The sequence below is a fragment of the Poecilia latipinna genome, unplaced genomic scaffold, assembly GCF_001443285.1.
Source record: "Poecilia latipinna isolate Pla-1442-1.1 unplaced genomic scaffold, P_latipinna-1.0 Scaffold907, whole genome shotgun sequence".
Lineage (NCBI taxonomy): Eukaryota > Metazoa > Chordata > Actinopteri > Cyprinodontiformes > Poeciliidae > Poecilia > Poecilia latipinna.
The window spans coordinates 99361-114188 of NW_015113523.1; the positions used below are offsets into that span (position 1 = coordinate 99361).

General features: G+C 39.2%; 1 protein-coding gene and 1 long non-coding RNA gene across 2 annotated transcripts; both read right to left on the bottom strand.

Moving 5' to 3' along the window:
- Positions 1 to 485: 485 nt before the first annotated feature.
- On the bottom strand, positions 486 to 6496 carry LOC106957477 (uncharacterized). Its single transcript, XR_001426953.1, has 2 exons — positions 6331 to 6496; positions 486 to 1318 (listed from the first exon to the last, which is right to left on the bottom strand). It is a non-coding gene; the product is annotated as an uncharacterized LOC106957477 (long non-coding RNA).
- A 1055-nt stretch (positions 6497 to 7551) lies between these two features.
- On the bottom strand, positions 7552 to 12333 carry LOC106957474 (1-acylglycerol-3-phosphate O-acyltransferase ABHD5-like). Its single transcript, XM_015048846.1, has 7 exons — positions 12073 to 12333; positions 11279 to 11361; positions 10799 to 11207; positions 10217 to 10368; positions 8848 to 8959; positions 8580 to 8760; positions 7552 to 8495 (listed from the first exon to the last, which is right to left on the bottom strand). The coding sequence occupies exons 1-7, from the start codon at positions 12114 to 12116 to the stop codon at positions 8388 to 8390; spliced, it is 1089 nt and encodes a 362-aa protein (XP_014904332.1). The 5' UTR covers positions 12117 to 12333; the 3' UTR covers positions 7552 to 8387.
- Between the last annotated feature and the right edge of the window lie 2495 nt (positions 12334 to 14828).

Genomic DNA, 14828 nt, shown 5'->3' on the forward strand with positions numbered 1-14828 from the left:
AAAATGTCCAAGACCTGCTCTCGTTGTTTTAAGGACCAACTTTTGATTTACAGGTTAATACCTGAAGCTCAGCTATGTTAACCAAACTTATATAAAGTATAAACTCTTTCCTCTGCATAATTTTATGAGTAGTTGTATGAAAGCCTTTTCTATCTACTTTTCTGTCAGCTATGATGGAAACTTCAAAGAAGCTCAGTACATATTAGATTTTCAGATTTTAACATTTCAAAAATGTTGTTTATTGTACTGTTCATTATTTGATACTGTAGGTTTTGTAATGATGGTTAAGGGGATACATTTTCTAATTTATCCGGCTTTCAGCTCAAAACATCCATGTTCTTTCCTTTGTCAAAACTCAGAAAAAGAGAAATGCAAATGTCAGACACACACAATCCCAGTTTTAGATTTCACATGTGCAATTTTTTAAAATAAATAAACTGAGCATTCTTTGTGTTGGTTTTCCAAAATGTAGGAAAGCTGAAGACTTGTGAATGCTTTCCTTTTATTAACAGCTTCAGGTGTTAACTGTAGATTATTTTTATTGACGAAAACATTGTATATTACTGAAACATTCGTGTAAAAACCAATTTTTTTTTTACCAAAGTTAATTTCAAGTTCTGCAGGCTGAAGACAGGGAGCTGTTGGAGGCAGCTTGTGTTAGAGTAGGCCGGAGATGCAGCAATATCTTCTTCAGGAAGCTTATGTCCTTTAATGTTTTTGGTGATTTTTTCCCCCCATAGCCATTAGCTCATATGTCTCCAGCAAGCATTAAAGTTTTCATTGCTTTTATGACAAATTGCAATGAAAATAGCTGCATTGTTTTGTGAAACGCCTCACAACAGCTCTACACCACTTGATTGCTAAGCATGGTTTTGCCGGCATGCGCTGTTTGTTCTGTGTGTGGGTTAGGCTCCAGTTTGAAGTGTGTGTCTGTCAGCGGGACATTAAATCTGACTGCCAGTGGAGCTGATTGTGGAGGCTTAACAGCTGTCATCGCTGCTGCAGATGAAACACTCCCTCAGTCATCTCTTACGCTAGCAAGGCCGACTTTTGGTGTCCAGGCTGCTGCCTCGCACACATCAATGCGCTTTTCTTCATCTCGGCCAGGACAGGCGTTCAGTGTGCGAAGTGTATGTGGTTGATGCTCTGCCTGTCCGTGTCTGTTTGCACTTTGGGTTTAGCCAGAGTGGAACACAAAGCTTCTGTTTGCTCGGGCCGCGCAATGAGAACTCAAGGTCTGCCAGAGAAGGGCGAGCCGGGGACGGGAATGCGAGCCAGAACGAGAGATGGAATCTCTTAAACAAAAAGATGTCACAACCTGAAACAAAAAAAAAAGGGGAAGCAACAAAAAAATATCAATTATTAAAGGGGAAGTGCTATGTATTTTCCAGCCACATTGTGCTATAAAATGGCACTATCAAGAGACTCTAAAAATGCAATTTGACGTCCTAATTTAACACCTTGGAATTGGGCCTCTGTCTCTTTAAGAAACTCCTGCTCTGTCTGAATCTCTCTCCTCAGCAGGTCATCACAACATGGCTCCTCTATGAGCCCTTTAAAAATATTTTCACCAGCGTTTCACTTTGAAGTAGCTCGTGTAATGACCTCAGCTGATGCGCAGTTCCAGCAGGCGTTTGCTAATTGCTGCTGGCTAGGCTGCAGGGGGCGAGAGGAGGAAAGGGGGAGTGGCTGTTCTGTGAGGCGGAAGCTTGGAGCTTCGTCCTCGGAGGCAGGGCTAGGTCTACCCAGGCATTTTTGCACAGCTGAATGGTTGCCATGGAGATGAAAGGACTTTTTTTTTCAAAGACACATGAAAGAATCAAGGCAACAGGTATGTTGTTGCTTTCGGAGTAACGTTATAACATGATGTGCTCAAAAAAGTTGATTTTACTGTTGTTACGCTATAACAACATAAAATGACTAATGGCCTAGTCAAAGTGCAATGTAAAAAATTTATGACCAGACTAGAAAATTGATGCTCATCCATCTCATGATTCAGCCAAGTATTAAAACAGACCAAATGAAAACAATTACATAATTAAAAACAATAAAGAAGCATCATTCATGCAATACATTGTGGTCCATCCCATAAAAACCACAATAACACACTGACGTTTGTGGTTTTAACATGATGAAATATGAAGGGTAGACTTTTGTAACACGCTACGTTTCCACAGACTCCTGCTAATGATCGCAAATGCGAAAATGTCCTGCTGCTGTTCGGACGTCTTTCACTCAGAGCTCATGAGGTTCTGAATTTAGATGTGAAAATGTTGACAAATTCTCAAACCGAGCGAGAAAAAATGCCTGCAGAGTGATGCCATAGTCTAATTGCTCAGTATTTAATTTAGTAAACTGCTGCTATGAAAACAGAAAAGATAAAAATATAGTTATCTGTTGTTTTACTAAGCAGTGTTTCGTAAGCAGAGGAATGTTTGGTGAGTGACGTGTTTGAGTTACGAAGGGAACTAGTAATCCCAAAAGTACACACACCCTGTTAAGGTTAGGAGATTACTCTCAAATTATATTTATTCAATTATTTGTATGTAGTGGGGGGAAAAATAGTTTTGCAACATGATTTTGAACCTTTTTGTTTTGAAAACCGTACATTTTTCAGGTATGTGAGGGAGTTTATTAAATCATTTACTGAAAGAGAGATTAAACTATCTTAGCAAAACACACATCTACAGATCATCAAGTAGTGATCTGCAAGTATTAAGATTCTCACATGAGCTCATCTCTGGCATAATACTGTTGAAACCTTTTCTTTTTTCTTTTTTTTTGGAAAACATTTAAACTTGATCACATGGCATATGCGAAGACTTAACAACAGAAAAAATGAGAACCCGACTGATGAAGGACGTTTGCTTTTGGTTTGACGGAGAAGCGCAAAGTACCTCTTAATTGTGAAGTAGAAGAAAAACATAGTTTTCAGCAATTTTTACAGAGAAAATCTTAAAAGTGTGGTGTGCATGTGTACCAATCCTTTCTAGACACTTTTTCATTTTAAGATGTTTTTCACTTAAAGCTCAAGTTCAGTGAGATTGGATGGAGCAATTCTGTGAACAATAATTTAACAGGGTGGCTACTGGATTTCAACTGGATTTAGGTCTGTACTTTGACTAGGCTGTCCTTATACACAATTCTGCTTTGATCTCACATATTCCAGTTCAGCTCTGCGTGTATTTTTGGACTAATTGTCCATCTCGAAGACGAACTTCCACCTCAGCCTCAAGTCTTTTGCTGCCTCTAACTTGTTTTTGTTGTTGTTGTTGTTGTTTTGTTTGTTTGTTTTTTGTTGGGATTGTCCTGCATTTAGCTCCGTCCGTTTTCCAACCAGCATCCATTACTTCAATGTTCCTAAATAAATTCTAGAGCAACCAGTTCCCTCTGGAAGCCACAAAATTAGAGCCATCAAAGCTTTATTAAAGCAGTAACAATGACTTTCTCTCTTCACTGGCTTCCATTTTGTATCGTCAGGCTGATGAAAAATGCACGCCACACTTTTCAGTTTTATTTATTAAAAATGTCTTAAAAACGTCCATCAATCCATTAATATATTGCATTCCCATATAGAGGGGGGAAATGGGTAAAAATGGCTTTTTCAAGCCTCTGTGTAAAGTTATGTAACAATTCAGTCAAAATGGCTTCCTTTGGCTTCTCTGTGAAATGTTTTCTGGGAGGAATTTGTGCCCTTTATGTCTGCAAATGCCTTCTGGCTGCGGGCACCACCTGATATTAGTTGCACTGCTCTTTTTTATGCAACAACGCCCCCAAACACATGAGAGAGGAGGGGAAAAGGTATCAAACAGGCAGATCAATCTTTTAGCTCTCAACTGGAAATTGAAACAATTTCGATTAAAGCATGTGATGTCTGACCAGCGAGGCCAAATATGGAAATGTGCTCGGTGAAAGGAAGTACAGCTCGGAGGCCAAAGCCAGATCTGCTAGTTTCAGCGATGAGAGAGTAGAAATGAGCAGCTCTGCAGGGTTTCACCGATCAGCGAGCACTTTTGACTTTATGAATCGGCACAGAAAAGCGTCAATGCTTCCTCGAATTCTTTTCATTCCTCCTGCAAGATGAAGAGAAATCATCGCTATCCAAACCTTTTTCTTTTTTTCTGCACCGTGCATCATGCGCAGAACAAGCAGCCAGCTGGCAGGCAGTGGGGGCTGTTTAGCCTTTCCTGATGCACTCAGTCAGAATCTAAATGCTGCAATCATTAAGAGAGTCTGTCGCCTTTTGGTGTAATTTGAGAGCAGTGCGGCGCTGTGAAGTGCCCTCGCTGCATAATATCCCAGAACATTTCTTCTTCTTCTGTTGCTATTTGATCTGTGGGGCATTGATGAGTGAACTTATTGGAAATGTAGGCTGGAAGAAAGACTTAGTGCATCAGATGTCTCTTATATTGTGCAACTGTCGCTCTGATTGCTGTGTTTGTGGGGCAAAAAAATAAAAGATAAATAAAAGTCTGGACTGTAAATATCGTCAGTCACTCGCAGGCAAACTAGTGAACTGATTTGTTCTTCTTTGACTGAATGACAAATCTTAAAACAAAAAAAGAAGCATAGTTTGGATTAGTAAATGTTGAACACACTCATTCTTATGAAATGAAATGATTTCCTCTCTCAAATTTACAAATTGGAAGGCTTTGCAAGTTTTTCACATTTTGTCAGACTGCATATTTCACAGGGATTGACTAACACAAAGTACTGTGTAAAAAAAGAGGATAAATGCAGAAAAATAAAAATCTGAACAGTGTGGCATGCTTTTGATTCAGTCCCCTTCGCTCTGAAAGTGCTAAATAAAATCCATTGCGACTGTTTGCTCTAACAGCGCTAATTTTTTAAGTCTTTAAATCCTTGGTTTCAAAAATAAAAAATTTTATTCCATAAAGGAAAAATCTGTGGGTAGAACAACTAATAGCTGCCCTTTCAACTCATTCTTCCATCTAAGTTACGGGGCTCTTGACTGCTCCTCTGATCAATGCTCCTCTTTCACGGCCAGTTTAGTTAAGGTCAAAGGTCACGTCTCGGTGGGTTTGCGGTTGTGCTGAAATCATTTCATTGCTGGATGATGGATTTGAGCAGAGCTCTGAGGAACGCTCAAAGCTGCGATGTTGCTAATTAATATAACTTCACATCTTTCTATGAGATGGTTTATGAGCAGAAGCTGTTTGTTCACTAATATTTTCTACCAAACCAGAGAGATTTACACAATTATAGCAGTGGAGGCAACTGTACTAATTTGTTGGGATTTAAAGGCAACTGGTTGTGCTAGATTTAATTTAGGGGCGTCAAAGCAAAGCAAACTGCATACACATTTCAAAATGTGGAAAAGTTCAATCGTGAATAGGATTTGGCATTTGTCGTATCGTTTATCATTTATTGTGATAAATTTCTTACCACGCTAAGAATTTTGATTTATTGTTGTGATGATAAAGTCCAATTAGTGATGTTCAAACCCCCCAAAAAAACTGTCTGTATTGCTGTGGGATTGTTAGTTTTGTTTGTTTAATGAGAGCATCAACAAATATAAATAAATTTGAAAATATGATTAAATGCATTATGTATTTACACCACTGGTGTCCTAAAGAAGTGCATTACTAATGTAAATGTGTTTGCAGCGGGTTTAATCGCTGTGCCATGCAGTCACGACCATGCACTTACCTAAAAAAAAAAAAGACTGTAATAACTCGTTCTTTTATCACGATAGTTCCACAGAATATCGTGATAAAAACTGTAAGTCCATATCGCGCATCCCTAGGTGTGAATACTTTTACGAGGCTCTGTCGGACTCTTAACGTGAGAAAATACGGAATGAAAACCACCAACAAACCTCGGAACATAAACAATTATGGTCTTATTAGTGGCCTGACAGCAGAGATCTCCCTACAAGCTGTTACTAGTTTACCAACAGCATTAAAACAGTGTGCCTTCCTGTCTGCAGCCATCTTTTTATGTGCGGCTATTTCCAGCCACTGTGCTTTCAATTATATCCAAGCCCAGCATGAAAGCGGCTGTCACATCTCTCACTTGTTTTCTGTTTCATAATAAAATGATTTCATGATCATGTGACTGAGTGGGTGACAGAGATAGACACACACACACACAGAGAGAGAGAGAGAGAGGGAGAGAGAGAGAGGAAGAAAGACGGAGATGGGAAGAAAAAGCTAGCAGCCTTTTTAAGTGAACATTATGGACGGAGGCCCGGGCACGTTGCGCGCGCACGTCTTCATCCACAAGAGGCCTCGCGCACATGGAACTGCCTTGAGAAACAGCCAGACAGACAGGCAAGCCAGCATCTTCAAGAAAACAACCCATAATTACCTTGTCCGACCGCGGGATCACTTCCTGCAGGTCGGCTAATCCAAAAGGCTCGGTCTCCGTGGCTACCCTGTTGCCTGGAGACAGCTGGGGCGGGCTGGGTTGATGTTTCAGGAGTGACAGAGATGGGCAGACGTAACTGAGCTGCAGGAACTGGTGAAGGCCAAGACACTCAGGGTCTTTGGATGATTAGTCTCACGACAATTACTATTATTAGGAACTCATATTTCCATTTTCTATGCAGTTCCAGAATGCCGCCGGCACTTCCAATAAAGATGTGGGAAAAGCTTTAAAATATATTGCAGCCTATTTTTACACATGGAAAAGATTTGAGGGGAAATACATGGAAAAGATTTGAGGGGAAATAACATTTGATTTAAGTGCATTTATTCTGTTTGGAACATTTAAACCAAGATTTTCCTCATCATTCTGGCTCTTAAATGGATTTGAATAACATTATGCAATGAACTATTTTAACACTTGTGTTTAAGAAAGTTTATGTGTTGAATCAAGAATTTACGGTACTTTAGCTGGCTTAACTTTAGCGCTAATTGCTAAAGTCAAACTTGCGCTTGACTTATTGCGCTTACATATTCTGGCGCTTAACAAATGGATTTGAATAAAAATTAGACATGGCAAAGAACTAACGTAACACTTGTGTTTAAGAAAGTTTATGTGTTGAATCAAGAATTTATGTTTGTGTCCCATTTTAGCTGGCTTAGCGTTAGCTTTTTTTTTTTTTTAAGAAAATGTTACATTTCACCTTGTTAGAGACTTAAGAAGTTACTGACCAAGTCATTAAAGTTTCTTTTTAATGTGTAATACAAACCAGATGAATTCATGAAGAAAAAGTGAAGGAGCTTAGGCGGTCAAGCAGTAACTTCACCTGCTTTGAAAAACATATTTTGCTTATGGACAAAATTGACTCAAAGTCTAAAACTGTGGCATCCTTATTACTCATTTGGTATTAATAAATGTGAGCTTGTAGATTTAAAATGTAGCCCATTGAGGAAGATAATTTAATGTTAGTTAACTGTTACTTATAAAGTAAAAGCAGAGCCTACTACCTAATTTATTCTTGTAATTTAGTTGATTTATGTAAAATGATATTAAAAACAAGCCACAATTGAAGTCCATTTTAATGATTTCTTAGAATTTAGCCATTTTATTTTGTTTTTGTTGTAGTTCTATTTATGAAAAATCTACCAAAATAAAAGCTATGCTAGTTTTTATTTCCCATTTATTGGATTGCTTTTATCAGTGACCATGAGACCAGATAGAACATGTCCCAGATGATATGTTAGAGTGACACGTAAACATCCCCCAACGAAGAGATAAACTTTTTTTTTCCTTGACCCATTCATTTTCTGCAGACTCAAGAGTTTCTATAAATCACAGCGATGCCTCTCTGAAAAAGAAGGCCTATTTTTAGTCCGACACATGCCTCTGACCCGATTCTGTCATGGCAGCTGTGACTTAGTGGTGGGCTGAGTGTCGAACGGGCTCAGAGAGAGCATCACTGTCCAGGTCTCCTGAGTGGGTCACTCAGCTCAATATGTGAGGGTTGCTGCTTTGTGTTACAATTTGCTGTTGTTCCCTCTGCAGAGCATGACGTCGCTGTACTGCCATCTGCTGGCCGTGCTCACTCCGTGGTTCCAAAGAAGTGAGAATGCTTCCTGAGAGTGTCAGCGGCCCCTTTGCCCTGTTTAACTCTGCCTCATATTCCCTCCCTCATTCTGTTTATCCTGCCTGTATCAAAAATAGCAAATTCCCCAGACAGGAGAGCTGTCCAAAAAGAATTCAAAGAAACAGCATCGACGAGTACAGAGAAATCAAATGAATTTCACATTAACTTACAAGAAATATTTCAAATAAACCGTGGAGCTTTTTGCCCCGAGAAGTCGGCTAAAGAAGAATTGGAGTGATGAGAGCCTCCAGTCTGTCACAGGTCTCTCTCGTACAAATAAAGTGCATGATAAAGCAGGTTATTTCTCTGGTAGTGGAATGGGTTCAGCTTTGGTCGATCTGTCGAATCTTTTATCAGCGTTTCACCGCTTCGTTCAGTCGTCTGCGCCTTTCCGCTCTGTCCAGGCGAGAATCCGGAGGACCGTGTGGTTGAAGTCCTCTGGTTGATCAGCAAACACGTAATGGCCGGCGCCTCGGATCACCTGACGAACACAGACACCCGGGAATCGATTTCTGACCTCAAGTTTCAGGCTTTTGCAGTGGAAAGCCGAGGAAAGACAACTTACGACGATTTCCGCATCTGGCCTTGTCTTCTTCACCTCATACCCAGAGTTGCTGTCGATGCTGGACCGAGATCCGTAAATGAAGGAGATGGGAATGTCTGCTCTGACCCCGTCGATCCGCTCCAGCATCGGCCTCTTCGCCCACCCGTAGGGAATGGTCATGTTCCTAAAGGCCGTCTCGCCGCTGACACACAGAGAAATCCTAGTTTGAGGACTTGAACGGAGTTGAAACAGCCACAGGCAGGAGGGCAAAAAAAATCAGATTTTTCACCTTGGCGTCTGGGCGTTGAGGTGGTAGATGTAGTCGGACACAGTGTCGTCATTGAACACAGCGGAGAACTTCTGCTTGAAGTCTGACCGCATAGTCTTGACCATCATCGGACCTAAGGGAGGAGAATGTCTGGATGTTATGGCACCAAATCGAGCCCAGATCATCACCATGCCAGAAAGGCAGGACTTTATGCTGATGTGCATCGTTCGGTTTCCTCTCAATTTACTGCCAGACAGCTGAAACTTGGTCTCATCTAAATGTTTTTGGCATTCTTGCGATACAAATTTGAAAACCTACACATTGTTAGTGACAAACTTTCCACACACACAAAAAAAAGCTTTTTTTTGTTTTGTTTTGCTTTGTTGTAATTGTATTGTCAGACTGCTGCATCCTAAGCGCACAAAAGAGTGTTATTGGAGATCCTTGCTCCCAGCAGCTGTTAGAGTTTATAACCATCAATGATCCAAAAAAGAAATCAATAAATATTTACCTTAATTTGCACAGTTTTTACTCAATTTAAATTACATTTTTGATGGCATCGCCACATCTCTACTATGGCACAGTTTTAGTCACTTATTGCAAATACTGTTTTAATGTTCAAATACATAAATGCATTTTTTTAAATTAATCTACCCAGTTACACATTCCTTTGGCTCCGACTTATCTTTAAGAACTGCACAGTTTATTGAAATTTTGCCCTTTACATATAGTATTTTATTCTTTATTCTGTTCATATACATTTTATTTTCTTATCTTTGTGTGAAACCAATTTACTCTGGTTGCCTGTCACTTTGCCGCTGTCGCAACAGAATTTCATCACCGTAGCACAATACAGAAATTTCTGTTCTATAAATTGTGGGTTTGAGAGGCAGTTCTATGGCTTTTTGCAATTCTTCTTGGCTTTACACAGTTTGACCCCAGGGTGAACTTCCTGGGATGTCCACTTCTGGGAAAACCAGGAACAGTCCAGAATGTTTTCCACCCCTAACAGAGTGGTCTCACAGTAGAATAGTTTATTCTAAATTTAGAAATATCCTCGTTTTATCCCCCCCCCCCAATTACCCCCTTTATAATTCCTATATAAACCGTTGAAATGGATTTAGGTTTCAGGCCAACATATTAGTTTTATTTTTGTTACCTTACCTCAGTATAATAGGCTATCCAGTTTTACCCCTTTTCAGACTTTTTAAATTTGATCCCCAATTATGTAATTGGAACTGGAGATATAGTATATGTTTGAAACTATAATCTGATCGTCTGTGTAATAAACTTAAACTTTAAAACTCATGCAATCAAAACAAAAAATATATATCAAGGTCCCAGGATTGTTTAAGTGCATGTATGAGTTTGTAAATGTGTGTGTTCTGACCCAGAGGTCCGGCCAGCCTGAGAACAGCCAGCTGGTTGAATGGGCTCATGAAGGCCCCGATGGCTCTGATCCACATCGGGATGGAGTAGTGGTACGGGTTGTCTGGGCGGGCCGGGAACCCCCACGGTTCCACCAGCAGTAGATGTCTCACCCTGCACAAGCAGAAACACCGCATTACTACGGGTTGGGAATTTATCACATCGTTTATTATTTATCGCGATAAATTTCTTATCATAAGCATTTTGACTGATCGTTGTCACAATAAATTCCAATTAGCATTAAACACCCCAGACTGTTGGGATTGTTAGTTTCACCATTTTCTCCACTGTTTATTCATTAACCAATATTAATAAATTTGAAAATATAACTAAATGCAGTAACTGTGTGCAGTTTTGTGATACAAATTTATGTGACACGTCCTAAAGAACCGTATTACGAATAGATATGTTTTTCAAGTTGTTTTGGTGATAAATAGTTCTTATCGTCACTTTTATCGCTATCACGAAATATCGTGATAAAACCTTAAGTAGATATCGCCCGCTGCTAGCACTTTTTTTAAGCATGATCTTAAAAAAAAAGCACCTGTTTGGGTATTTGAGTGTGTAGGCTGCAGACAGGTATCCTCCGAGGTTGTGTCCAAGCAGAACCATCTCTTCCAGGCCCACCTTCTGCCTCCACTCCTCCAAGGCCGACACGAAGTCCTCCTCGGCCCCCTCGGGGTCGTTGCTGAACTGGGGGCGGCTGCTCCTGCCGAACCCCAGCAAGTCCAGCGCGTAGACAGGTCCGCAGCTGGACAGAGCATCCAGATTCTGGATCCAGAGGCCGATGCCGCCTCCGAGTCCGTGGAGAAGAACCAGGGGCGTCCTGGGCTGGGAGCGAGGCGGCAGGAGAGACGATGAGTTCGGATGCAGGTGGGTGGAAAAGGCTATGGTCCACAGGTAGTTGCCGTTGGATATGCGGATGTGCTGCCTGGAGTAGGGTTGACTGACAACTTCAGCAGAGAGAAGGGACAATAAGATATAGAAAAGTAGAGGAAACATAACATCTCTCTTTTTTGCTTACCTTTGAGCATCTTTTCCTCTGCATCTTTCAGCTGAGTTGGAGAAGTGGGGCACCAGGAGGGGAGCCAGTTTGCTATCCACGAACTGAAGTCAGAAAACACAGAGGTCAGCAGGCAGACAGGAGAGCATGCACAAACAAAAACCATACATTGAACTTTGTCCATGTGCTTTTAGTTATCAGTGCTTCCTGGTTATCTCTGGACAAGAACAAAAAAACCTTGACAACATCAGGCAAGGCAAAATGCGATGTCACGAAACTTTGCCCTGGGGTATCTCATCAGCAGTAACATTTATAGTAAATTTTATACAGTTTCTTTATCAAACAGACATATCACGTTAAAATTACTCAAAACTAGCAAAAATCCCGACTGTTCAGGTGGTTTAGCGCATTAAATACTACAACGATCTGCCATACCTTCAGAAACCAAACACTGAAAACATTAAAACCAAGCTAATTTAGAGTTGGGAGATTTGATTAAGCAGTTTTAGCAAGAGTAAAGTATAGCAAAGACAATAAGCCGGGTTAAAGCAAAGCATTTTGTCACAATAAACAATACTAAATATGATAATCTTGTATTGAAAGAAAGTTGTAAATGTTTCAATTAATAAACAAATACAGACTTAAACTAAGACTGGTCAAAGTTTTAGGACAACAGTTGATCCTGAAGGAGTCATACCGGGATCAAATACACACAAGTTTCAGTTTATACTGTCCAAGAGTTTTCGCATTTCCAGCAAAAATATCTATTCACTTTGAATAAATAAACAAAAAACAGACAATGAAAAATAACTGACCTTTCTTCAGTTCGAGGCTGAACATCCTCCGCCATCCTCCGCATTGTGTATTAGTGGTCTGAAAAGTTGTGGTCAAGCGAAACAATGCTGTTGAAGTTACTGCGATGCCTTCAAGTACATACCGTAAAATTATGGAGTAGTTGTGTAGCCGAACACGACTAAATAGAACGAGACTAACAGAAGTGTATGGCCGTCGAGAATATATAGCTAAATTAAAAATAAAACTCAGTTGACGTTTTTGGCTAGTTAGCGCGAGACTGTATTTGAGTGGTTGCTCGTTCATTTCTATGTCCGACTGTACTTGAAGGCAGCATCAACTAGTTGCCAAAATCTGCTCAGGTGAGCTAATTAACTTCGTCTAGAAAAATGTGTTATTTTTAACATGGGAACGAGACGCTCGAGTGGTTCCGTACACATCGGTATGTATATATAAAATTAAAATTTTATATAAATGTATGTTTCATTTTTTTTTTAATTACAGTTGCCTGTACTTTGTAAAATAACCTTTTCCCGTAAAAATATGTTAATTTTCGTCGAACATAGTAACCCTTTTATAAGCAGAAACGTTGAGTTGAGTTGAGTTTGACTTTATTGAACTTCGTGTAATAAAAGACTAACCTAATGTATTTACAAAGAAAATAATTTAAAACAAAAGCAAGGAAAGAACAGTAAATTATTTTACGTTCAAATGAGTGGGTAGAAGTAGGAATTTATTTGTGTACCCAATACTTTATGTAGCATCATCCTATAAATTACTCTTCATATTAACTTGATCATAACATTTTTAATTAGTATTTTATACATCCACGTGGATGACAATGGTACATAATTGTACTATTGTACAATTATGGTACAATGGTACAATTGTACCATAGTACATATAGTTTGACTATTACTCAGTCAAACTATTACTCAGTTTCACTGAGTAATAGTTTTTCCTCAGTCAAACTATTACTGAGGAAAGTCTGAAAAGTGTGGCTATTAGATTAATGTTAATGTTCCCCAATTAGCCTAATGGCTGTTTTGTATATCCTCCTCTGAAACCTCAGAACAGCTTGACATACATCGGGACTTGTTGCACTGACTTTTATTTACTGGTATCAGAGTAAAGAGGACAAGATAAAAATGTACTAAACAGGTTTTTTCACTTAATTTTTTGCCACATAAAATTCCTCAGAAATATATTGAAGTATTTTGGTTGTTTATGTGACAAAATGAGAAAAAGTTGAAGCGTTTTTTTTGTTTGTTTGATTTGTGGTCTTTATGAAGACTTTCTTGCTTTATAATGTTTGTTTTTGTGGAAAATTGTACATTTTATAATCCCTTTATTCAGGCGTCCTAAGGATTGATTCATAATGGGGGGTTTTTTAGGCTTAAAATGAATCTCTGTATATTTTCAGAGTCATGTGTAATTAACAAACTCAAACTAAATCTATAGATTAATACCTGGCAGCTCACCTGAACCTTTCCTTATCTTTTTTCCCCCCTTCTTTAATTTAAGATAAGGCAGAGATTAAACACAGTTAATTTATTTTATTATCCTTCAGCACTTGAGTGTACAGTATGATTACGTTGCCACAGGAAAAAAATCACCTTTATCTTACCTCTTCCTTTATTTAACGTCTACACTTGCGCTGAATCTCATTAAATCTTAAAAGTGGGATGGAGGGGTTTATCTTATAGATTTATGGACGTGTTATCCTTGAAAAGCTCAGGAGTATCCTTCAAGAAATAGTTCTCTCGTCGCCGTGTGCTGACTTGACATTTAGGAGTAATTTGTGTCTTTTGGAGGCTTTGGGAGCAGCATAATAGTTTGTACGGAGCCTGGGAAGGGTAATTTATATCCTTTGAATGTTTTCACATTGTGCTACATTACAGCCGCAAACCTAAAAGAAATCTTATTTGGAATTTATGTGATGGAGCAAAACGCCATTGTGGAGAGAAAGCTGCATGAAGTCTCGTTAGAAATCAAGTAGGTGTGAAAGAAAGTGTCCTAGTTAAAATTACACCGTGCATCAACCTGGACACATTATATCCACCTAGAAGCATGGTGATGGCAGCATTATGTAGTGGGGATTATTTCTGTTGCAAACTAGTCAGCATTGATGAGAAGAATGATAATAATTATTTATTTTTTAAAATGCTGGCCCAAGTTTGTACAGGGTCGTAGGCAGAATATAGTTCAGAGGCCCCACATTCCCACCGCCAACAGCGTTTCTCTACAGGTTTGGTGGAATCAGTGATGGCAGGCCGAGTCTGATTGGCTCATAGCAATCAGTGATGATTGGTTCTGATTGCTGGCACATATTTGTGAGCAAACGCAGCTCAAACACAAAGATTAAACCTATAGCATCAGATTGTAGCTATGGTAACACAACAGTCAAACAGTGAAGATGACTCTTTGCACATTTCCAGAGTAATTTTGCCAATTCTTTTAACTCTTAAATTTAACTTCTTCTAAACAATTTAGAGTTTAGAAGAAACTATGCTGTAAAATCAAATGTAATAGTGCTCACATTCCCAAACAAATGTTACTTGAAGTTTGCTTTGCCATGGGCCGTCTCTTCACTAATTTCAACCTTGCAGCCTAACCGGTAACTAATGGAGGTTCTACATAGCACTGAACCATGGAGACTGAATGGAAATGAGCAAATCAGTTTGATTTTTAGTTGTCAAATCTTATTTTGATCTTTTACATAAAATCTCTGTAATGCATAATTTATGCTGCCACAATATGTCAAAATGTGAAAAACACT